The 25,397-nt window shown below is 40.3% G+C and overlaps 1 protein-coding gene across 1 annotated transcript; it reads right to left on the bottom strand.

The window, feature by feature from the left end:
* Positions 1–1,899: 1,899 nt before the first annotated feature.
* On the bottom strand, positions 1,900–20,422 carry LOC134621055 (zinc finger protein 624-like). The gene is made up of 7 exons (XM_063467463.1): positions 20,132–20,422; positions 18,179–18,439; positions 15,652–16,672; positions 7,823–7,888; positions 6,969–7,222; positions 5,276–5,536; positions 1,900–3,413 (listed from the first exon to the last, which is right to left on the bottom strand). The coding sequence occupies exons 1-7, from the start codon at positions 20,298–20,300 to the stop codon at positions 2,296–2,298; spliced, it is 3,150 nt and encodes a 1,049-aa protein (XP_063323533.1). The 5' UTR covers positions 20,301–20,422; the 3' UTR covers positions 1,900–2,295.
* Positions 20,423–25,397: the final 4,975 nt, after the last annotated feature.

Genomic DNA, 25,397 nt, shown 5'->3' on the forward strand with positions numbered 1-25,397 from the left:
TCAGCTTTTCACAACGTAAAGCTTTTTCAAGCAAAACCCACAGTAAATATATTCGCATTTACAGCAGCAACTTCAACATAACAGACTACAGCTGATGCGTCAGAATGTCATACTAGGGGTGGTTCTTTTAAATACAAGGAGGGATTAAGTAAATCAGAAACAAATGACACAGAGATGCAACAGGTATAATCAGAAAAAGTCCCAAGGTGGACAGCAGGAATTAAACGCACACAACACATCTGTGCTAAAATTCCACAGAAATAGAAATTCTAACAAAACTTATTTTGTATACTAAAATACCCTGAAGTATAGACAGTAATATGTAAAAATTACACTCACAAATAAAAAAATAAAATAAAAGACAAATACAAATTCCCACTATGTGGATGTACATATGCGTATGGCTGTCAAAGGAGTTTGCAAAGAAAAGCGTCTAGACTTCTTTAAGTTGCTTGAAGACGTTTCACCTCTCATCTGAGAAGCTTCTTCAGTTCTAAGGTGAAATGGCCGAGAGTCCCAGATTTAAACCCAGTGGGAGTATCCCTGGCTGATTAGGTCCCACACCCGCTTTCACACCTTGGCTCATGTGATTAGAGGATCACTAGGGGGTCCTTTGTCCCTCTTTGGGGGGATACTCCCACTGACAAACTTTATGTTCTGATTCGGAGGAAGTAGTTATTGAAGTTAACTCAGAAAGATCAATCACGGATAAAGAGTCTAAATAAATATCAGTAGTATTAAAAGTAGCTGTACATAACTGCTCCTGACCCTGAATCCTCCTTTAGTTATACCTTAATAGGCATAGGCTGGTGGGGGATTCCCATGATGCACTGAGTGCTATTCACCCACTATGTGTTTACGAATCTCTATGCATTTAATCATTAGTTATCATTAGTCATCTCTGGCTCTCTTCTACGGCGTGTTTATCCTGATACGATCGAGGATGCCCGCCTCTCCCTGAGTTTTTCCTTCCCACTGTTGCAAAAGCATTTCTTTATAACAGCTCATCTGATTATTAAGGTGTTTCTCCACTTTATTTTAGGGTCTTTGCCTTACAATGTAAAGTGCTACGAGGTGACTGCTGTTAGGTGTTTCAATAGTCTCAACGTTATGATTCTGTCAGAATGAGATTCCTGAACAAATGGAACAATTATAAGTATATAATGTTGCAGGCCTGTAAATGAATGTAAACACTGCCCCCCCTACTGAATACACAAGACATTACCACAGTTTTTTCTTAGCATCATCATTAGTCATGCTTGCATCTTCCATGTCATAGACGGGGATATCATTACGGTGGCCTATTAGCCGGTAATCGGTGAGGACTCCTTCACAGTGATTTTGCTGTATCTGTACAAGTTGATTACTTTATGTTTTTTGTTGAAATAAATCAACTAAGCACAAAAGTGCTTTGTCTCACTACAAATAATGCTGAAACTTGGTTTTGTGGAATAACAGGTTGAAGTTGCTACATCTGACTGCTGTATCAGGGTCCAGGGTCCAAGATTCTGCTAGTCAGGAGCCAATCAGGCACCTGATGTCAGCACCTGGTCTCTGGAAGCTAAAGATTATGACACAATAGCAGAATAAGCTGTTTGTCATGGATGCAATCTACATCCTCAACTCTGCTGCTCAACCAATGAATAAAATGTTCCTTATAAATGTGCTTCCATTTAAAGAGAAGTAAATAGGCTATACAATGGTAAAGGATTTATTGTCAAAAACCATTGTTGCAACACAAAAATAAACAACCAAACACAAATTTAATTACTTTTCTGGTACACGTTCTCTAAATGTAATAATGTTTTTGTTTTCTTATAGAAATGTACAAAGAAAAACTGAAAAAAGACAACTTATGCTGCTTTCATATGTTACTGATTACACTTCAAAAAATGTAATGAATGAAATTTCTATTTCAAATTTAACTTGCATTAATAAAGAAAAGTATTATGATCTCAGAACAATGATCAGAACAGATCAGAACAATGATCTCGAAGAAACGGAGCACACTGAATTTTAACCATCATTAAATGTAACATCAGGATTTGTCTGATATAATTATAAGAATAAAGTAATGAACTTTATAAAGAATGCTGATATAAAGAAAATGCTAATTTGAATACTGGTCATCTTTTTACTCGGGTGTCGCAATGATTTGACTCCTGGTCAGTGTGAGCTCACTGCTTTGACTCTGGCCCACATTTTCTAGATATAACATTTTTAAGCAACATAAATTATCACGCGTCTCATTAACAAAATCTTTTCCCACAGATCTGCAGCTTTCACATAACCGTGTCACCTGTGTGTATTCATGTGAACTTTCAATCCAGATTTGTAAGGGAATCTTTTCCCACAAGTGCTGCAGCTATATGGCTTCTCACCTGTGTGACGCCTCATGTGGCGATTCATGTGTATCCATTGACTAAATTGTTTCCCACAGGTGCTACAAGGATAGGGTTTCTCACCTGTGTGAACTCTGACATGTTTTGTCAGGTAGGTTGTACAGTTAAAGGTTTTACCACAGGTGTTACAAGAATATGGTTTCTCACCAGTGTGAACTCTTGTGTGAGTGGTCAATTGTGCATTGGAAGTGAACGCTTTCCCACAGGTGCTACACAAAAATGGCTTCTCACCTGTGTGAACTCTTACATGAGCATTTAGCAGGAATCTAAGGAGAAACGTTTTACCACAGGTGCTACAAGGATAAGGTTTCTCACCTGTGTGAACTCTTACATGTCTGTTTAGGTAGGTTGTACAGTTAAAGGTTTTACCACAGGTGCTACAAGAATATGGTTTCTCACCTGTGTGACGTCTCATATGTATATTCAGTTTGGATTTAAACACAAATGCCTTTCCACAGGTGCTACATGAATACGGTTTCTCACCTGTGTGACATCTCACGTGTGCAATCAGGCGTGATTTAAACTGAAAACTTTTCCCACAGATGTCACATTGTTCAGTCTTTTTTATTGCCCCACTTTGACCCTGACTCTCTGACAGAGCAGGATCTTCGACTTTATTACTGTCACTTTTCTTTTTGCGACGTCTGATTGTCTTCACCTCTGAATTTTCAGGTGACCATGAGTCCACATGCTGACTTTCTTCCTGATCTCGGCTCTCTGCTTCAGCAGAGCTGTGACAGATTTGCTCACTGTTTGGTTCTGCTTCACTGTGGTCACTTTCCTCATAAGCAGGAGTCACCGTCAGGGTATCAGCCTCCAGCTTCACTCCCAGCTGCTCTCCCTTCTGACTGCTGCAAAGATCCTCCTGTTCCTCATTAATCTGTGGAGGGTCTGGGTCCTCCTGGTCCTCCTGGTCCACACTGAAGCGCCTCTCCTCGTTATAGTTTTCCTGGTTTGTGAGTGGTTCCTCCTTCTCCACCTCTTCCTCACAGACATTTCGTTGTTGAAGGTCTGAAGACAAAAATGAAAACATTTTTTTAATATAAAACAACAAACACCTGAGAAAATATATTCTGATCAGACTGATTAGCCGGTCTCTACATAGTGAGAATTTGACCCACTGATCTTTGCAGAATTCTTGCAATTAAACCAGACTGGCTGGGTTTTTAGTATGAACTGCCTTTTTAAGGTGAAAAATCAAAACCTTCACAGCCTTGTTTAAAAAAGTGATTGCCCCCTAAACATAATAACTGGTTGAGCCACCCTTAACAGCAACAACTGCAACAGAATCGAAGTGCTGTTCAGCTTGAACGTCTCTAATGGATGGCTGAATATTCTCCTTTGGGTCATTTTTGTAGAGAGCAGAATTCATGATGCAGTTCCACGAACCTCTAAAAACAAATTAAGGTGCAATATGGATATTATGGACCATGCTGGGCAGCCTCTGCATCCTCTGCACACGGCCATAAACAACCAGAGGAGTCTGTTCAGTGACAGGTTGCTTCTCCCAAAGTCAAGGACCAGCAGACTTAAAAACTCTTTTGTCCCACACGCCATCAAACTGTTTAACTCCTCTCTGGAGGGGAAACAGGGACAGAGGAGGGGGGAACAAGTAGCTGTAGTGCCTTTTCATTGTGCAATCCAGCAGTGTAATAGACTCACAATACTTGAAATGTGCCGTTCCCTTGTATTCTTATTCCCATTTATTCTATGTATCCCTTTTGTATTCTCTGTATTTATAAATGTGTAAACATGTCAAGGATTTAAATGGCAATGAGTCAGTTACAGCTGTGAAGGAACTGTTTTGGCTACACCCTTCTTTACGACAAACCGACTTTTTATGGTCATGCCACAGCATCTTAATCGGATTCAGGTCAGAACTTTTTCTAGGCCAGTACAAAGTCGTCATTTTGTTTTTCTTAAGGTGGACTTGCTGGTGTGTTTTGGATCATTGTCCTGCAGCAGAATCAAAGTGCTGTTCAGCTTGAACGTCTCTAATGGATGGCTGAATATTCTCCTTTGGGTCGTTTTTGTAGACAGCAGAATTCATGTGGTACCATGTGTTGGTTTCTTGGTTCTATTTAAGTGACTTCCTGATTCAGCAGGTTTGCTCTTCATTTTTCATGAGCTTATTTAGTGAAACTGGACTCAACTTTCAAAAAGATGTGATTAACTTATCATTTAATAAGGGGGCTATTCCTTTTTCACACAGAACCTTGGATAACTTTTCTCCTTTAATCAATGTTCACTTATAGTTTTTTAAGTTCACTTAACCTCTGTTAATTTTAATATCTAATATTAAAATTTGTTTGATGAGCTGAAACATGTAAGTGTGGCAAAATGTGTGACAAAAAGTCATTAATTTTATGACTTTAGAGTTAACTTGAAAAAAAATGTTCTCAGACTTGTAACTTGACCTCTACACCAATGACTTGCGACCTGAACCTATTTACTTGAAAACTATATTTTACCCCAAAAATACTACAAATCTTTGAAAGAAAACATGGTCTATTATTTAAATCTGTCATATACTTGTAACATTATTAAAAAAACAAGACTAAACAGGACTTGAAATTCTTAGTTTCAGACTTGGGACTTCACTTCAGAGCTGCGGATAAAGATTTGAGGCTTACAAAATAATTACCTGTTCCCATCTCTGTTCCAAAGAAATATCATATCTCTGTGCTTTCAAGGAATTTTAAGAACAATTAATATCTCAATCAACTCTGTTACTGAAGCAGCGTAATTGGTTTTCAGACTTCATCGTCTTCTTGGACACAGACAATGTAGGTTCAGTGACAAATTTTCATTCTTGCTGCTTATTAAAGTTCAGACCTTTATTTATTCCTGTGAATCATCCCAGTTTTACAAACCTATTCTGTGCAGCTTTATCTCGGGTTTCCAGATGGTCGCCAGCAGTTTCAGCCACTCATCATCAGTTCTGATGCCATCAGCCTCCTGCTTCACTCCCAGCTGCTCTCCATCCTGACTGCTGCAGGGTTCCTCCTCCTGTCTCTCTTTCATCTGTGGAGGCTCTGGATCCTCCTGGTCCACACTGGAGATCATCTCCTGGTTAAAGACCTGCTGTTCTGTCAGAGGCTCCTCTTTCCCACAAACATGAAGCTGTTGGAATTCTGAAGAGAGAAATAGAGAAAAAGATGATGAAAAACTCCTTGAAATAAAAACAAATGACATGCCACATTCGCTCATTTTTGCTTTCTAACTAATAAGGCTGCCACCATTAGTAGACTAGTCACGATTACGTCAACTATCAAAAATAAAAATTACAATATAGTAATAATGAAATCATTAAAATTATTTGGTATTTTAGTCTCTTTAATTATTCTTAATCGGATTCCACAAAAGCATAAAAAAAGACTGAAAGTCTAAACTCTCTGGAATAGCTGCTTCAAATTCTTCTTTTTGTACTCGATTTTTTACATTTTTACTATATGTGACAGGCGAGACCTGACACTGGTCGGAGGTTTTCCCCTTTTAGGCAACAGAACATGTCCCACTTGAGTTTCTGTAGTTTGGCAGAGGCTCAAAGCCAGTTTTACTCTTCTAGAAGGAAACACCGTTTTATTCCTGCAGAGAAATGTGTAGTGGACTCTGCCACCACTTGCCGATACTTATTAGGGTGTGACCCTAACTTGTGAACAGGGATATTCCTGCTGTGGTAAACTGTTCAGTGTAAGTGACGTCCTGTTTTCATTTACAGATTGCCAAGCTGCTGCTTTGCTTTGGCTGGGTGGATTATTGGCTGCAGGCCGAGGTCTTTAATTTGTTTTAGACTGGTTTAACTCGACAGCGAAGAGCTGAAGATTATTGTGACAGCTGTGGCTGTCCATGTTGTTTTGTTTATTTGTTTGTTGTTTTTCTTCATTATATCAGTAGGCACCAATGTGTGTACTGATTGTAGTTTAGAGTGGTTTACTTTTTGTTTTCTTCAATATATCGTTGCAGACAGCGAAGGCGCTGCACGGAAACTCATGTTTTTCTTGGTGCTTTTGCATGCACCGTGGTGGTGAGCTTGAGTGGAGACGACAATGAAGATTTTCCTTTTTATAGTGTTTTGCCCAGTTGGGGGAACTGACTATATACTTACAGCTGCATATACGCTGCACCTCCATCCTATTGAAATAGGTACCTCCCTCAGGTCACATATTTTATTTATGTTTAACAAAATATGAGGAGATCAGGGGCAGTTCAAGACTTAAAAACCTGAACTACATGCTGGCCTTAACTCACTGCTTTATCAGCATCAAGGCTTTTATTTCTTTTCAGGGTTTTAATCCTGCTCAACAATCATCTCACAGATGAAGCAGAAGTCAAACTGCACTGATTGTTTCAGTATGACTGTGAAAAAGCCAAACATACCTGACTGCAGTCTTTAGCTGTTGCCCAGTGTCTGACAGTTTTACAAATTAGAGTCTGAAATAAAATTAATCACCAAGGTAACAGCTTTCTGCTCCCAGCTAACATCAGAGAAATCCCGGAGACGCTGACGAGCTTTCATGTCTTCATCAACAGAGAGGAACCTGAGCTCAGCACACATGTCCGTACCTGAGCCGTGTGAGTGTGTGTCGGGTCTCCGGCTGATATCCAGCAGTCTGCGCTGACGCTCGATCTCTTCCTCATACTGGACGATGGTTTTCTCAACCTCGCAGAAGATTTGTTGACAAACAGCAGTCAGCCTCTCCTGTATGAACACTCTCAGAGACTCAGCTGAACACATGGCTGCTTCAGCTGCGGCGGGTCGATAGAAGCGACAGCGACGCTGTGTTATTGGTGTTTGGTCGATAGGAACAGGAGCGATACTTCACTTTATGTGAGCTCGGTCTGCTTCATAAGACGGCAGCCACGTCTGCGCACGCGCAACTTTTCTCCCGCCGTCGCTACTCTGCTGTGGTTTGCTGTAAGCGGTCACGTGGGGCGCTCATATCCTACGGATCGCCGCATGGGACAATAAAGCAAAAGAAATGAAGGTGTGTTTTGTGGGATTCCGCAAACATTTTAAAATAATTCCAGTTTCGTTATGTTATTTCACAGGGAACAGAACCGGTTCTTTTCTGAACCTAAAACCTGGGGTTAGGTTAATTGGTCATTCTTAATTGCCCATAGGTGTGAATGGTTGTTCGTCTTTATGTTTTAAACCACCGGTGTGGAACTCTAGGCCTCGAGGGCCGGTGTCCTGCAGGTTTTAGATGTGTCCTTGATACAACACAGCTGATTTACAGGTAAATAATCGCCTCAGCATGTCTTGAAGTTTTCCAGAAGCCTGGTAATGAACTAATCATTTGATTCAGGTGTGTTGACACACGGTGTTATCTAAAACCTGCAGGACACTGGCCCCCGAGGCCTGGAGTGCGACACCACTGTGTTAAACCAATGACAGGATGGCGCCCTTTCCAGTGTACCATGCATCTTTTCCCATGGTAGCTGGGATACACTCCAGCCACACATTCTTTGCCTTGTGTTCATACCTAACACAAAGAGAAAGATCACATGTGTCCTCATTAGGAAAGGGATTTCTTGGTGTAGGGCTGTAGCCTCAGGTTTTTATTATGAGACAGCGTGTTTCAGATCATTTTTACAGAGTAACATGAAAGTAACTTAACAAGCATTATAAGGTAGCTAATTACACCCAGGTTTTCTCCAGGCTGTAAATACGTAATTCATGTCTGAGCAGAGACGCTGAGATTGGAACTTTTTCTACCATTTTTGAAAAGTGATCTATTAAACAAAACTCTACTATAAAGCATAAGTGCAACACTGATGAATATTCTCATAACCAGGGCTGGACTGGGACAAAAAATCGGTCCAGGCATTTTGACTAGAGACCGGCCCACCAGGATAGAGATAGAGGCAAATTGTCCAGAACTGTACCTGGGCTTGTTGCAGTGACCTGAAGTTACTAAACTTCATGAGTGTATGCACTCACTCCACGAACCGTATAATTATAAATCTGAGCCTGGTGAAAGTTAGGCAGCACGCTAACGTCTTTTGTCCACTCTGTGTGCATGTAAGGGTCTGACCCTTTCACTCCTCTAATTTTTTCCTCGTATCTTTTCTTTGCCTTTTCATCGAGTCTGTCTTTGTACGGACCGGCATTGTTCTCCTTCGTTTTGTACATTCCTTTTTTGTGCGGCAAAGAAAAACCAAGAAGGTATTGGAACCGGAGAATGAACGTTTTGCAGTGCTGCAAATGCTTGCATTTGATGCGGTACTTGGACTGTTTTGCCACCAGTTCCCGGCATGCAATGCACGAAAGTCACGTGATCAGTCAACCGCTATAGGAAAAACCATAAAGCCTTTGCATGAAAACAACTGCTTTGATGTACACTGCCTTGTTGGTATATATGTATCAATCTAATAAACGTAAACCTACACCATCCTCCCTATTCTGGATTTTAAACAGTACACAGCGGAAACAAAAAGACTGCTTGGTCGAGTTCACCTCCTGAACTATCTACAACACATGGTAGAAATTAATATTAAAATTAATAAATGACAGATTTAGTGATATTTTCATAAACACCTTCTTTCCTTTTTTTGTTCTCCATTTCCTTTAGTTCGTTTATAAGATTGCTAAACAAGGGGGAGGGTGCATCCGGCCTCCTCGGCTGTAATTGGTCCAGCCCAGAGTCGATCATGACCAATTGGCCAATCCACCACCTTTCATATACCCTTCCTTAAAAAAAAAACAAAAAAAAAACAAAAAACAAAACAATCCATCGTCCCACCGGTATGCCCGATGGCCAGTCCAGCTATGCTCATAACTAACATATAACTTAAGGCCCTTTACATTTGAATGCCTGTGATTTTGACATGGACCTTAAACTTACACAGACGGATACAAAACTAAAGAAACAAAAAAAGTGTCAGTATCAAACTAGCTTTACTTTCATGAATCTGTAGTAATTTCAATGGATTCATCACTCAGTGTCAAAACATACACATGACTTATTTATTTATTAACAGAAAAGTACAATTAAATTACCTACACCACAAATTAAGTTCACATGAATAAAATCAAATCATTTTCATGGGTTCACTCTAGCTAAGCTAATGAAATAAACAAAGATGTCAATATTGACAAAATATAAATTTGTTGAACTCAAATTATATTATTAAATAAGAAATTAATCTATAAAAGGCAATAAATAATGGTTCGACCGTTCTGTTCACTTACTATTTTAATTTGTCTCTCTCATTTTGTATTTATTTTTTCTATACCTCCCTACATGGATTTATCATTTTCAACCAAATAGCTGTGTATTATTTGTAACACACAAAAACATGCATGAAACCACAGAACACATTAAAACCCTTTCAAATATATCATGAAGAAAGCTGAAAGCTACAAAAACAAAAAGTAGACAAAAATGTCAACACAGGTGAAAATACAAGTCAAAACTAAGATCACAACAGTAACTATGGCAACACTAGCACAAACTTTACCCACCACCTGCAGTGCTTACTAGAGTGACTGTGACTTTGTCTGTGCCTCCAAAGTAACAGTTAAGTTAAAGTGTCAGATACGAGGACATCCAGCATGCTTTGCAACTGCACTCCATTGAAAACTATGATCCACATTTATATCAGGTAAGGTTTGGGACTGTTATGGTCTCATTGATAGCTGTTAATTGTTTAATCAGTTGTTTAATCTCTGTCTCTCTTCCACAGCATGTCTTTGTCCTGTTTTCCTTCTCTCACCCCAACTGGTCACAGCAGATGGCCGCCCCTCCCTGAGTCTGGTTCTGCCGGAGGTTTCTTCCTGTTAAAAGGGAGTTTTTCCTTCCCACTGTCATGAAAATGCTTGCTCATAGGGGGTCATATGATTGTTTTTTTTCTCTGAATTTATTATTGTAGGGTCTACCTTACAATATAAAGCACCTCGAGGTGACTTATTTTGGTGCTATATAAGTAAAATTGAATTGAATTGAACTGAATTCATGGCTGTTACAGTTATTAAACAGTAGAAGTAGAAACAGGACATAAACAGTACAATGTTTTCTTGTCCTCCCTGACCTCCTCAAGTAGATCTCTGAGTCTCCTCACTTTCTTCTCCATCATTTGTGTAAGTCAGCAGAGGTTGCTGTCACACTGAAACAGAACTATGGACCCATAAACTGCACACAGACAAAGTCTGTGCAGTGACGTCCACAGAAGGACAGTGTCTAAAGTGTTGAAAGTGATGCTGGAAAACAAAACAATAGACTAGAGCCTATCAGGAAAACTAGTGAGTGGACCTCTGATTAAAGAATTTCTACCAAACTACAACTGCAGCTGAACAAATGAGCTGTTGGTGGAACTTTACACTCTGAAATATTGAAAGAGTTAAAGGATGAGACAGCTCAGCACAGCATGTTATTAACGTCACACATGAAGTGGTTCAGTCCAGTCAGACTTCAGTTTTGCAGCCACCGTCCCCATCCTGCTTCTTCAACTGGTTGTCACGGTAACTCTGGACTTTCCCCCAATGAATCCTGAAGTCTGTCAGTCCTTCTGACAGCATGAGGCCTGACAGCTGGACAAGATGTGCAGATGATGAAAAACATGAAGCATAGTTTGAACTTGTGTCAAGTTTGTGTTGGTGACTGAACTGCTGACCTGCTGTGAAACCTGCTGCTGGATCTCTGTGCTCTGCATGTCTGCCTCTGACTGAAGCTTCATTTTCACCACTTTTTGCTTTGTCACTGCTAAAAATGAATCACATATAAAAACACAAACATTATTATTTAACATGATGACAGGATCTTACAGTGTTTGCATTCTGGACCTCACCTGTGAAACAGAAAAAATAGACTCTGACACCACAGTTGCCATCATCCCTTTTCCCTAACATTAAATTCATTGTTCCACAGTACTCCACTAAATTTGGGGTATCAGGCTAACCAGAGATCCAGTTATTGAATGTGGAGGTTGTTTTGTCAGACCAGAAGGCCCAGGGATCCCTGTAGAGGCCAATCCACACATACTGAACCCCTGATCCATTCAACGTGAGCGTGATGTTGGATTTCTCCTCTTTGCTTCTTATACTGGCATAGCTGGATTGGCCATCGGGCATACCGGGCCGCTGGCGATTTTTTGTTTTTATGGGCCGATGGATTTTATTTATTTATTTATTTATTTATTTATTTTTAGGAAGGGTATATATAATGAAAGGTGTTGGATTGGCCAATTGGTCATGATCGACTCTGGGCTGGACCAATTACAGCCGAGGAGGCCGGATGCACCCTCCCCCTTGTTTAGCAATCTTATAGATGAACTAAAGAAAATGGAGAACAAAAAAAGGAAAGGAGGTGTTTATGAAAATATCACTAAATCTGTCATTTATTAATTTTAATATTAATTAATGATCATGTCTCACCTGTAGTGTTCTTGGTCTTAATTTAAGGTTTTTCCTATAGTGATTGACAGATCACGTGACTTTCGTGCATTGCATGCCGGGAACTCGAGGCAAAACAATCCAAGTACCGCATCAAATGCAAGCATTTGCAGCACCGCAAAACATTCATTCTCCGGTTCCAATACCTTCTTGGTTTTTCTTTGCCGCACAAAAAAGGAATGTACAAAACGGAGGAGAACAATGCCGGTCTGTACAAAGACAGACTCGACAAAGAGGCAAAGAAAAGATACCAGGAAAAAATCAAAGGAGTGAAAGGGTCAGACCCTTACAAGCACACAGAGTGGACAAAAGACTGTCACCACGCTCAGATTTATAATTATACTGTTCTTGGAGTGAGTGCATACACTCATGAAGTTTTTAGTAACTTCAGGTCACTGCAACAAGCCCAGGTACAGTTTACCGACCTTGAAATGCACAGTGTAGAATGAAAGACCATCGTACGTATCGTAAGTTTACCAGTCTCACAAATCGTCGTCATAAATACACATTCGTTAACCGTTTATTAATATAACCTTTGAGCTCAACAGTAATTAATTAGTAGTGGAAATAATTTCTGGTAGGCATTACAGAAATGTAGCAGTGACAGTAATATTGTATGTTGTAATCGCACTGGACAATTAGTGATACAAAACAACTGTTTTATCCTGTGAATAAAAGTATATGTTTTTGTCAATGTACCGTGGTAATAACAGAAGCGAAACGCAATAGTCTGTCAGGACAATTCACTATTTATGCACAATAAATAAAGGAGCATAGCGCGACAATTTCTGTTCCGCGCCAGACTTGCTTGTAACCTATATCACCAATTATGTTAAGAAAACTGAAGTATTAACTACTACAAAACACTGTCCTTTGTGGGAATGCTTTGAGCAGACTAACATGTGAGCTGGAGTGTTCTGAGACGTTATATTTGGTATATCCAGACCATCCGTCTGCTCTTACTTCGAAAACATGGCTTAAAAAATTTCTCTTCAACGACGTAATCCAATAAAAAAAAAAAAAAAAAAAGATCTCTTTGCCCGTCAGCTTCCCGCGGCTGTCATGTGACCGGCTATTGCAGTTAATAATACAACAGCTTCTTGCCATTTTTTGGGTTTCTTTTTATCGCTGTGTAACTGAGTTCAATTGAAAGCCTGCGTGCGCTAGTACCTCTTGCCTCAAGTTCCCATAATCCTTTGCGGTTTTACCCCTGAATGATGTCACATTTTCAATCTCTATCCTGGTGGGCCGGTCTCTAGTCAAAATGCCCGGGCCGATTTTTTGTCCCAGTCCAGCCCTGTATACTGGTCAGGTCTGTGTGGTATGTCCTGCAGTACGACTGAGCCGCTGACCAGGAGCGACTCTCCATCACTAAGATGTAACTTGTATTTTGTGCTGTCAAATATTCAAGAAAGGATGAATTTTGAAACACGTTATGAAGCTCATAAAATTGTAGGGATAACTATGGCAACAAGTCATTTTTCCTACCATTGTAACCTCAGCCTTGTGATCATTAATATTCAAATTGTCACAGCAATCAATCAAAATCTATCGATCAGTGGTGTTTGATCAAGACTTTTCGGTTTTTACTTACCTGGGTGATTGAGCATGCATTAAGAAAAGTTATGAAAATAATTTTTTAAATATGTTTTTTTACAGTTAAAAAACGTTTTCTACTCAAATGTTAGTGTTGTAATAGTTTTATTACAACATTTTGCCACATTGCCTTTTTTATAACTTGGCCTACTCTTTTTAGTTTTGTTAATATTGGCAATAGTGAGAGGTGTTATTGTTGGGTTCGAATATATTTGATATAGGTCATCCAATTAATGCAAATTTCCTGTTTTTAGCTGTTATAATCTGCTGAGCAAAAATTAATTTTATTTCTTTGTTGTTTCGTTTTTCAGTTTTTCCCCTAAGAGAGTTCCAGCTTTATGTGATCAGTTGCATGCTTCAGTGACCCTAAGAGCTAGACGAGCAGAAACTTAGCCTTCAGGTGAAACACTGAAATTTTCAGGTCAGGGTTGAGGCCTGACAGTGCAATCCAATTACATGACAAAAAGCAGTTATCCAGAGAGTTATTTCAGACATAAAAACTTTAAATCAATCCAATTTGACTGGAGCACAATGGGGGGGTTGACTAAAGTTTGTGCAAACCTCTGATCAGTTTTCTGAATCAAAGGTTTGGGGACTGGACAAAGGATGTTCCAAACACTCAAACATACAAACTCACTGCACAGCACGCACACTGTGCTGTGAACTGTAGGGATTCTGCTTCTGCAGACCTGTTTAGAGATTCTGGTAGAGGACATGTGAGTCCAGTAACAGGGAAAGATTCAACATATGTAGAACTGAATCATTCATTAATGTTACAACTTCTTTAAGCAGCCTTGATGATTCGGTGGAAGTAATTATTGAAGTTAACTGAGAAAGATCAATCAGAGATAAAGAGTCTAAATAAATATCAGTAGTATTAAAAGTAGCTGTACATAACTGCTCCTGACCCTGAATCCTCCTTTAGTTATGCCTTAATAGGCATAGGCTGGTGGGGGATTCCCATGATGCACTGAGCGCTATTCACCCAGTATGTGTTTACGAATCTCTATGCATTTAATCATTAGTTATCATTAGTCATCTCTGGCTCTCTTCTACGGCGTGTTTATCCTGATACGATCGAGGATGGCCGCCTCTCCCTGAGCCAGGTTCTGCTCGATGTTTCTTCCTGTTAAGAGGGAGTTTTTCCTTCCCACTGTTGAAAAAGCATTTCTTCATTACAGCTCATCTGATTATTAAGGTCTTTTGCATCTTCCATGTCATATTACATCATTACAGTGGCCCATCAGCTGGTAATCGGTGAGGACTCCTTCACAGTGATTTTGCTGTATCTGTACAAGTTGATTACTTTAGGTTTCTTGCTGAAATAAATCAACTAAGCACAAAAAGTACTTTGTCTCACTACAAATAATGCTGAAACTTGGTTTTGTGGAATAGCAGGTTGAAGTTGCTACATCTGACTGCTGTATCAGGGTCCATGCTCACAGATTCTGCTAGTCAGGAGCCGATCAGGCACCTGATGTCAGCACCTGGTCTCTGGAAGCTAAAAATTATGACACAATAGCAGAATAAGCTGTTTGTCATGGATGCAATCTACATCCTCAACTCTGCTGCTCAACCAATGAATAAAATGTTCCTTATAAATGTGCTTCCATTTAAAAGAGAAGTAAATAGGCTTTGCAATGGTATAGAATTTATTGTCAAAAACCATTGTTGCAACACAAAAATAAACAACCAAACACAAATTTAATGACTTTTCTGGTACACGTTCTCTAAATGTAATAATGTTTTTGTTTTCTTATAGAAATGTACAAAGAAAAACTGAAAAAAGACAACTTATGCTGCTTTCATATGTTACTGATTACACTTCAAAAAATGTAATGAATGAAATCTCTATTTCAAATTTAACATGCATTAATAAACAACAGTATTATGATCTCAAAGAACAATGATCAGAACAGATCAGAACAATGATCTCGAAGAAAAGGAGTACACTGAATTTAAACCATCATTAAATGTAACATCAGGATTTGTCTGATATAATTATAAGAATAAAGTAATGAACTTTATAAAGAATGCTGAGAGTTGGATAGAAAATGCTAATTTGAATACTGGTCATCTTTTTACTCAGGTGTCAGAATGATTTGACTCCTGGTCAGTGTGAGCTCTACCACCAACACACTGCTTTGACTCTGGCCCACATTTTCTAAATATAACATTTTTAAGCAACATAAATTATCACTCGTCTCATTAACAAAATCTTTTCCCACAAATTCTGCAGCCTTCACATAACCGTGTCACCTGTGTGTATTCATGTGAACTTTCAATCCAGATTTGTAAGGGAATCTTTTCCCACAAGTGCTGCAGCTATATGGCTTCTCACCTGTGTGACGCCTCATGTGGCGATTCATGTGTATCCATTGACTAAATTGTTTCCCACAAGTGCTACAAGGATAGGGTTTCTCACCTGTGTGAACTCTGATATGTTTTGTCAGGTAGGTTGTACAGTTAAAGGTTTTACCACAGGTGTTACAAGAATATGGTTTCTCACCTGTGTGAATTCTTGTGTGAGTGGTCAATTGTGCGTTGGAAGTGAACGCTTTCCCACAGGTGCTACACAAAAATGGCTTCTCACCTGTGTGAACTCTTACATGAGCATTCAGCACGGATCTAAGGAGAAATGTTTTATCACAGGTGCTACAAGAATATGGTTTCTCACCTGTGTGGCGTCTCATATGTCTATTCAGTTGGGATTTAAACACAAATGCCTTTCCACAGGTGCTACATGAATACGGTTTCTCACCTGTGTGACATCTCACGTGTGCAATCAGGCGTGATTTAAACTGAAAACTTTTCCCACAGATGTCACATTGTTCAGTCTTTTTTATTGCCCCACTCTGACCCTGACTCTCTGACAGAGCAGGATCTTCGACTTTATTACTGTCACTTTTCTTTTTGCGACGTCTGATTGTCTTCACCTCTGCATTTTCAGGTGACCCTGAGTCCACATGCTGACTTTCTTCCTGATCTCGGCTCTCTGCTTCAGCAGAGCTGTGACAGATTTGCTCACTGTTTGGTTCTGCTTTACTGTGGTCACTTTCCTCATAAGCAGGAGTCACCGTCAGGGTATCAGCCTCCAGCTTCACTCCCAGCTGCTCTCCCTTCTGACTGCTGCAGAGATCCTCCTGTTCCTCATTAATCTGTGGAGGGTCTGGGTCCTCCTGGTCTACACTGAAGCGCCTCTCCTCGTTATAGTTTTCCTGGTTTGTGAGTGGCTCCTCCTTCTCCACCTCTTCCTCACAGACATTTAGTTGTTGAAGGTCTGAAGAGAAAAATAAAAACTTTTTTTTTTTATTAAACAACAAACACCTGAGAAAATATATTCTGATCAGACTGATTAGCAGATCTCTACATAGTGAGAATTTGACCCAATGATCTTTGCAGAATTCTTGCAATTAAACCAGACTGGCTGGGTTTTTAGTATGAACTGCCTTTTTAAGGTGAAATATCAAAACCTTCACAGCCTTGTTTGAAAAAGTGATTGCCCCCTAAACATAATAACCTGTTGGGCCACCCTTAACAGCAACAACTGCAGTCAAGGATTTAAATGGCAATGAGTCAGTTACAGCTGTGAAGGAACTGTTTTGGCAACACCCTTCTTTACGACAAACCGGCTTTTTATGGTCACGCCACAGCATCTTAATCAGATTCAGGTTAGAACTTTTTCTAGGCCAGTACAAAGTCGTCATTTTGTTTTTCTTAAGGTAGACTTGCTGGTGTGTTTTGGATCATTGTCCTGCAGCAGAATCGAAGTGCTGTTCAGCTTGAACGTCTCTAATGGATGGCTGAATATTCTCCTTTGGGTCGTTTTTGTAGACAGCAGAATTCATGATGCAGTTTACCACAACCAGCGTTGCAAGTCCCGAAGCAGCAAAGACTACGATGACCTGGATGATTGAGACCCTTCACAGACATATTTTGGTACCATGTGTTGGTTTCTTGGTTCTAGAAAGGTTCTATTTAAGTGACTTCCTGATTCAGCAGGTTTGCTCTTCATTTTTCATGAGCTTATTTAGTAAAACTGGACTCAACTTTCAAAAAGATGTGATTAACTTATCATTTAATAAGGGGGCTATTCCTTTTTCACACAGAACCAGGAAGGCTTGGATAACTTTTCTCCTTTAAACAATGTTCACTTATAGTTTTTTAAGTTCACTTAACCTCTGTTAATTTTAATATCTAATATTAAAATTTGTTTGACGATCTGAAACATGTAAGTGTGGCAAAATGTGTGACAAAAAGTCATTAATTTTATGACTTTAGAGTTAACTTGAAAAAAATGTTCTCAGACTTGTAACTTGACCTCTAAACCAATGACTTGAGACCTGAACCTATTTACTTGAAAAGTTTATATTTTACCCCCCAAATACAGATCTTTGAAAGAACACATTTATTTAAATCTGTCATATATTTGCAACATTATTAAAACAAATAAGACTAAACAGGACTTGAAATTCTTAGTTTCAGACTTGGGACTTCACTTCAGAGCTGAGGATAAAGATTTGAGGCTTACAAAACAATTACCTGTTCCCATCTCTGTTCCAAAGAAATATCATATCTCTGTGCTTTCAAGGATTTTTAAGAACAATTAATATCTCAATCAACTCTGTTACTGAAGCAGCGTAATTGGTTTTTAGACTTCATCGTCTTCTTGGACATAGACAATGTAGGTTCAGTGTCAAAGTTGAACAAAAAAGCAATGCATTCTTGCTGCTTATTAAAGTTCTGACCTTTATTTATTCCTGTGAATCATCCCAGTTTTACAAACCTATTCTGTGCAGCTTTATCTCGGGTTTCCAGATGGTCGCCAGCAGTTTCAGCCACTCATCATCAGTTCTGACGCCGTCAGCCTCCTGCTTCACTCCCAGCTGCTCTCCATCCTGACTGCTGCAGGGTTCCTCCTCCTGTCTCTCTTTCATCTGTGGAGGCTCTGGATCCTCCTGGTCCACACTGGAGATCATCTCCTGGTTAAAGACCTGCTGTTCTGTCAGATGCTCCTCTTTCCCACAAACATGAAGCTGTTGGAATTCTGAAGAGAGAAATAAAGAAAAAGATGATGAAAAACTCCTTGAAATAAAAACAAATGACATGCCACATTCGCTCATTTTTGCTTTCTAACTAATAAGGCTGCCACCATTAGTAGACTAGTCACGATTACGTCGACTATCAAAATCGTCTATGACTCATTTAATAGGTCGTTAACGGGTCATTTCAAGCTTGGCAAGATCCTGAAAGACGAAGGAATGAGAAGTACGATTTAAGAGTGTAATAATGGACTGAAATAGAAGATGCAGCAATGCATCAACAAGGATGCCAGCCGCCCAGTAAACGCCAAAAGACACAGTCTCTGAAATCAGGAAGGGGGGTAAAGACTTTTTAACAACACTGTAGACTGAATTTATCAATTTTGTTTCACAGGCATTTTACCCTGCTGTGCCATCAAAAATAAAAATTACAATATAGTAATAATGAAATCATTAAAAATTATTTGGTGTTTTAGTCTCTTTAATTATTCTTAATCGGATTCCACAAAAGCATAAAAAAAAGACTGAAAGTCTAAACTCTCTGGAATAGCTGCTTCAAATTCTTCTTTTTGTTCTCGATTTTTTGCATTTTTACTATATGTGACAGGTGAGACCTGACACTGGGACCTGACCCTGGTCGGTGGTTTTCCCCTTTTAGGCAACAGAACATGTCCCACTTGAGTTTCTGTAGTTTGGCAGAGGCTCAAAGCCATTTTTACTCTTCTAGAAGGAAACACTGTTTAATTCCTACGGAGAAATGTGTAGTGCACTCCGCCACAACTTGCCGATACTTATTAGGGTGAGACCCTAACTTGTGAACAGGGATATTCCTGCTGTGGTAAACTGTTCAGTGTAAGTGATGTCCTGTTTTCATTTACAGATTGCCAAGCTGCTGCTTTGCTTTGGCTGGGTGAATTATTGGCTGCAGGCCGAGGTCTTTAATTTGTTTTAGACTGGTTTAACTCGACAGCGAAGAGCTGAAGATTATTGTGACAGCTGTGGCTGTCCATGTTGTTTTGTTTATTTGTTTGTTGTTTTTCTTCATTATATCAGTAGGCACCAATGTGTGTACTGATTGTAGTTTAGATTGGTTTACGCGCAGCGAAGGCGCTGCACGGAAACTCATGTTTTTCTTGCCGCTTTTGCATGCACCGTGGTGGTGAGCTTGGGTTGAGACAGCAATGAAGATTTTCCTTTTTATAGTGTTTTGCCCAGTTGGGGGAACTGACTATATACTTACAGCTGCATATACTCTGCACCTCCATCCTATTGAAATACGAACCTCCCTCAGGTCACATATTTTACTTATGTTTAGCAAAATATGAGGACATCAGGGGCAGCTCAAGACTTAAAAACCTGAACTACATGCTGGCCTTAACTCACTGCTTTATCAGCATCAAGGCTTTTATTTCTTTTCAGGGTTTTAATCCTGCTCAACAATAATCTCACAGATGAAGCAGAAGTCAAACTTCACTGATTGTTTCAGTATGACTGTGAAAAAGCCAAACACACCTGACTGCAGTCTTTAGCTGATGCCCAGTGTCTGACATTTTATACACATTAGACTGAAATAAAATTAATCACCAAGGTAACAGCTTTCTGCTCCCAGCTAACATCAGAGAAATCCCGGAGCCGCTGACGAGCTTTCATGTCTTCATCAACAGAGAGGAACCTGAGCTCAGCACACATGTCCGTACCTGAGCCGTAGTTTGTGTCGGGTCTCCGGCTGATATCCAGCAGTCTGCGCTGACGCTGGATCTCCTCCTCATACTGGACGATGGTTTTCTCAACCTCGCAGAAGATTTGTTGACAAACAGCAGTCAGCCTCTCCTGTATGAACTCTCTCAGAGACTCAAGTGAACACATGGCTGCTTCAGCTGCGGCGGGTCGATAGACGCGACAGCGACGCTGTGTTGTTGGTGTTTGATCGACAGGAACAGGAGCGATACTTTACTTTATGTGAGCTCGGTCTGCTTCATAAGACGGCAGCCATGTCTGAGCACGCGCAACTCTTCTCCCGCTGTCGCTACTCTGCTGAGGTTTGCTGTAAGCGGTCACGTGGGGCGCTCATATCATACGGATCGCCGAATGGGACAATAAAGCAAAAGAAATGAAGGTGTGTTTTGTGGGATTCCGCAAACGTTTTAAATTAATTCCAGTTTAGTTATGTTATTTCACAGGGAACAGAACCGGTTCTTTTCTGAACCTAAAACCTGGGGTTAGGTTAATTGGTCTTTCTAAATTGCCCATAGGTGTGAATGGTTGTTCGTCTTTATGTTTTAAACCACCGGTGTCAAACTCTAGGCCTCGAGGGCCGGTGTCCTGCAGGTTTTAGATGTGTCCTTGATACAACACAGCTGATTTAAAGGTAAATAACCGCCTCAACATGTCTTGAAGTTTTCCAGAAGCCTGGTAATGAACTAATCATTTGATTCAGGTGTGTTGACCCAGGGTGTTACCTAAAACCTGCAGGATACTGGCCCCCGAGGCCTGGAGTTTGACACCCCTGTGTTAAACCAATGACAGGATGGCGCCCTTTCCAGCGTGTACCATGCATCTTTCCCCATGGTAGCTGGGATACACTCCAGTCACACCTTCTTTGATTTGTGTTCATACCTAACACAAAGAGAAAGATCACATGTGTCCTCATTAGGAGAGGGATTTGTTGGTGTGTAGGGCTGTAGCCTCAGGTTTTTATTATGAGACAGTGTGTTTCAGATAATTTCAGAGTAACATCAAAGTAACTTAACAAGTAGTATAAGTTAGCTAATTACAGCCAGGTCTTTCTCCTGGTTGTAAATACGTAATTCATGTCTGAGCAGGGACGCTGAGATTGGAACTTTTACTACCGTTGGTGAAAAGTGATCTATTAAACAAAACTCTGCTATAAAGCATAAGTGCAACACTGATGAATATGCTCATAACTAACATATAACGTAAGGCCCTTTACATTTGAATGCCTGTGATTTTGACATGGACCTCGAACTTACACAGACGGATACAAAACTAAAGATACAAAAAAAACTTCAGTGTCAAACTAGCTTTACTTTCATGGATCTGTAGCAATTTCACCTGATTTATCACTCAGTGTCAAAACACACAAATGACTCATTCATTTATTAACAGAAAAGTACAATTAAATTACCTACACCACAAATTAAGTTTAAATAAATAAAATGAAATTATTTTTATGGGTTCACTATAGCTAAGCTAATGAAACAAACAAAGATGTCAATATTGACAAAATATAAATTTGTTGAAGTCAAATTATATTATTAAATAAGCAATTAATCTATAAAAGGCAATAAATAATGGTTCGACCGTTCTGTTCACTTACTATTTTAATATATCTCTCTCATTTTGTATTACTTTTTCTATACCTGCCTACATGGATTTATCATTTTCAGCCCAAATAGCTGTGTATTATTTGTTACACACAAAAACATGAATGAAACCACATAACACATTAAAACCCTTTCAAATATATCATGAAGAAAGCTAAAAGCTGCAAAAACAAAAAGTAGACAAACATGTCAACACAGGTGAAAATACAAGTCAAAACTAAGATCACAACAGTAACTATGGCAACACCAGCACAAACTTTACCCACCACCTGCAGTACTTACTAGAGTGACTGTGACTTTGTCCGGCCTCCAAAGTGACAGTTAAGTTAAAGTGTCAGGGTGTGTTCACACCGAACGCGATAGACGCGAGCGAAAACGCCCCAAACGCCCTAATTTGACGCGTGCACATTCGCACCTCAACGCATGTCCAAGAAAAATCCATCGCCCGTCAAAATTGCATATTTTGACGCGCGTGAACCGGAAATGTGGGAGGAATGTGGGAGGAAGTTTTATTATGCCATGCTTCTTCTCCGTCTGCGCGCCACTTTCGTGCGCCTTTTTCCCTCGCGGTGCAGGTGTGTATCTCCGAATGAGGGTCATAGTTATGAGTGTTTTTGTGCTGTTTTTTCTATTGGACGTGATGGTTATCAAAACCAAACATGATAAGTTTGGCAAGCGCAGGAGACACGACACGGAGGAGATTTGTCAATCAGGCTGCAGAATGCAATGCGCATTGTTGAAAGCTGTACGGTGCAATAACAAAAATCAGCGAAATGTGACGGGTGAACAGCGAGACCACTGTTTTATTAATAAACAAAATATATTCCTATATGACAACACGCATAAATTAACTGCCTACATTAATTCACTGTAAACCTTGTCCTTCTGACTGACACTCCCCTGCTGCCTCTCCGGGCTGTCCCTGGTCCTCGGGGGGGAAGTTCTCCACGGTCCGCACCATATTGCCGCTAGTCTCCCGCGGGGTGAGGAAGGGGTCCAGAAACCCCATGACCGCGAAGAACTTCCATCTCTTCCCCGATCCTGCTGCAGACCCACTCCTCTTCTCCTTCTCCATCCTCTTCTCCTTATTATAGGTGTCCCTGAGGCTCTTCCACTTTCTCCTGCAGATGTCCTCTGAATAAACACATTATCTTGTTAGCGGAAAGGTATTTGTACATCAGTGGGAAAATAGCGGGACAGTACGCGTCAGTACCTAGGTCAGAGCCACGTCACCAGCCTCCTGATTGGTTGTCGCGGCACGAATTGACGCCGGAGTTCAGATTTTCCAACTCGAGCGGTAGAGGCGAAACACGCGTATGCACAAAATGCAACACAAAAACTCACGCGCGTGTTTTTTTTCGCTAGTCAAACGTGCCAGACGTGGTACACTGACGCGCGTTTCACAGGTTTTGGCGTTTTCGCGACGCAAATCTGCTTCCAAATTTTCGCCGGACGCGCAATCGCGTGTCATCGCGCTCTTTCCATTGACTTTACATGTAAACCTGACGCTCTGGCCGCCTCTATCGCGTTCGGTGTGAACGCACCGTCAGATATGAGGACATCCAGCATGCTTTGCAACTGCACTTCATTGAAAACGATGATCCACATTTATATCAGGTAAGATTTTGGACTGTTATGGTCTCATTGATACTGATTGTTCAATCAGTTGTTTAATCTCTGTCTCTCTTCCACAGCATGTCTTTATCCTGTTTTCCTTCTCTCACCCCAACCGGTCGCAGCAGATGGCCCCGACCCTCCCTGAGCCTGGTTCTGCCGGAGGTTTCTTCCTGTTAAAAGGGAGTTTTTCCTTCCCACTGTCGCCAAAGTGCTTCCTCATAGGGGGTCATATGATTGTTGGGTTTTTTCTCTCACTTTATTATTGTAGGGTCTACCTTACAATATAAAGCACCTTGAGGTGACTTATTTTGGTGCTATATAAGTAAAATTGAATTGAATTGAATTGAACTGAATTCATGGCTGTTACAGTTATTAAACAGTAGAAGTAGAAACAGGACATAAACAGTACACTGTTTTCTTGTCCTCCCTGACCTCCTCAAGCAGATCTCTGAGTCTCCTCACTTTCTTCTACATCATTTGTGTAAGTCAGCAGAGGTTGCTGTCACAATGAAACAGAACTATGGGTCCTAATAAACTGCAAACAGAAAAGTCTGTGCAGTGACGTCCACAGAAGGACAGTGTCTAAAGTGTTGAAAGAGACGCTGCAAAACAAAACAAGAGACTAGAGCCTATCAGGAAAACTAGTGAGTGGACCTCTGATTAAAGAATTTCTACCAAACTACAACTGCAGCTGAACAAATGAGCTGTTGGTGGAACTTTACACTCTGAAATATTGAAAGTTTTAAAAACATGAGACAGCTCAGCACAGCATGTTATTAACTTCACACATGAAGTGGTTCAGTCCAGTCAGACTTCAGCTTTGCAGTCACCGTCCACATCCTGCTTCTTTGAATGGTCGTCACGGTAACTCTGGACTTTCCTCCAACGAATCCTGAAGTCTGTCAGTCCTTCTGACAGCATGAGGCCTGACAGCTGGACAAAATGTGCAGATGATGAAAAACATGAAGCATAGTTTGAACTTGTGTCAAGTTTGTGTTGGTGACTGAACTGCTGACCTGCTGTGAAACCTGCTGCTGGATCTCTGTGCTGTGCATGTCTGCCTCTGACTGAAGCTTCATTTTCAGCACTGTTTGCTTTGTCACTGCTAAAAATGAACCACATATAAAAACACAAACATTAGTGTTTTACATGATGACAGGATCTTACAGTGTTTGCATTCTGAACCTCACCTGTGAAACAGAAAAAATAGATTCTGACGGCACAGTTGCCATCATTCAATTTCCCTGACATTAAATTCATTGTTCCACAGTATTCAACTGAATTTGCATTATCAGGCTGATAAGACATCCAGTTAGTGAATATGGAGGTTGTGTTGTCAGACCAGAAGGCCCAGGGATCTCTGTAGAGGCCAATCCACACATACTGAACCCCTGATCCATTCAAAGTGAGCGTGATGTTGGATTTCTCCTCTTTGCTTCTTATACTGGTCAGGTCTGTGTGGTATGTCCTGCAGTACGACTGAGCCGCTGACCAGGAGCGACTCTCCTTCACTAAGATGTAACTTGTATTTTTGGCTGTAAAAGATTCAGAAAAGGATTAATTTTGAAACACACCTTATGAATCTCATAAAATTGTAGGGAAAACTAGGGCAACAAATCTTTTTCCTACCATTGTAACACAGGAAAGGGTAAGAATCTCCACAGGGTCTATCATCCATCTGTGTTTGTCCCTGAAGAGCCACACAGTATTCCTTTGCTTTAGCACAGTCTGGTTGGCCGTTAGCCCAGATCAAAAATTCATGTGTACTGCCAACATAAAAAAGTTTTCCCTCCATGGACCACTTCCAGCTGTAACGATCATCATAGAGACCTATCCAAGCAAAATCATTGATCCTTGGTGACATTGAGAAAAGCAGTTGGTTGATGTTGCTGTTGTAGATGGTGACCAAGTCAGTGAAGTGTTCTCTGCAGTAACTCTGAGCTTCAGTCCAGGTCTTCAGCTGGTTCACAAAGTGGTATTCTCTGGAGTGGGGAGGAAGAGT

This window comes from Pelmatolapia mariae, linkage group LG3_W (genome assembly GCF_036321145.2).
Source record: "Pelmatolapia mariae isolate MD_Pm_ZW linkage group LG3_W, Pm_UMD_F_2, whole genome shotgun sequence".
Taxonomy (NCBI): Eukaryota; Metazoa; Chordata; class Actinopteri; order Cichliformes; family Cichlidae; genus Pelmatolapia; species Pelmatolapia mariae.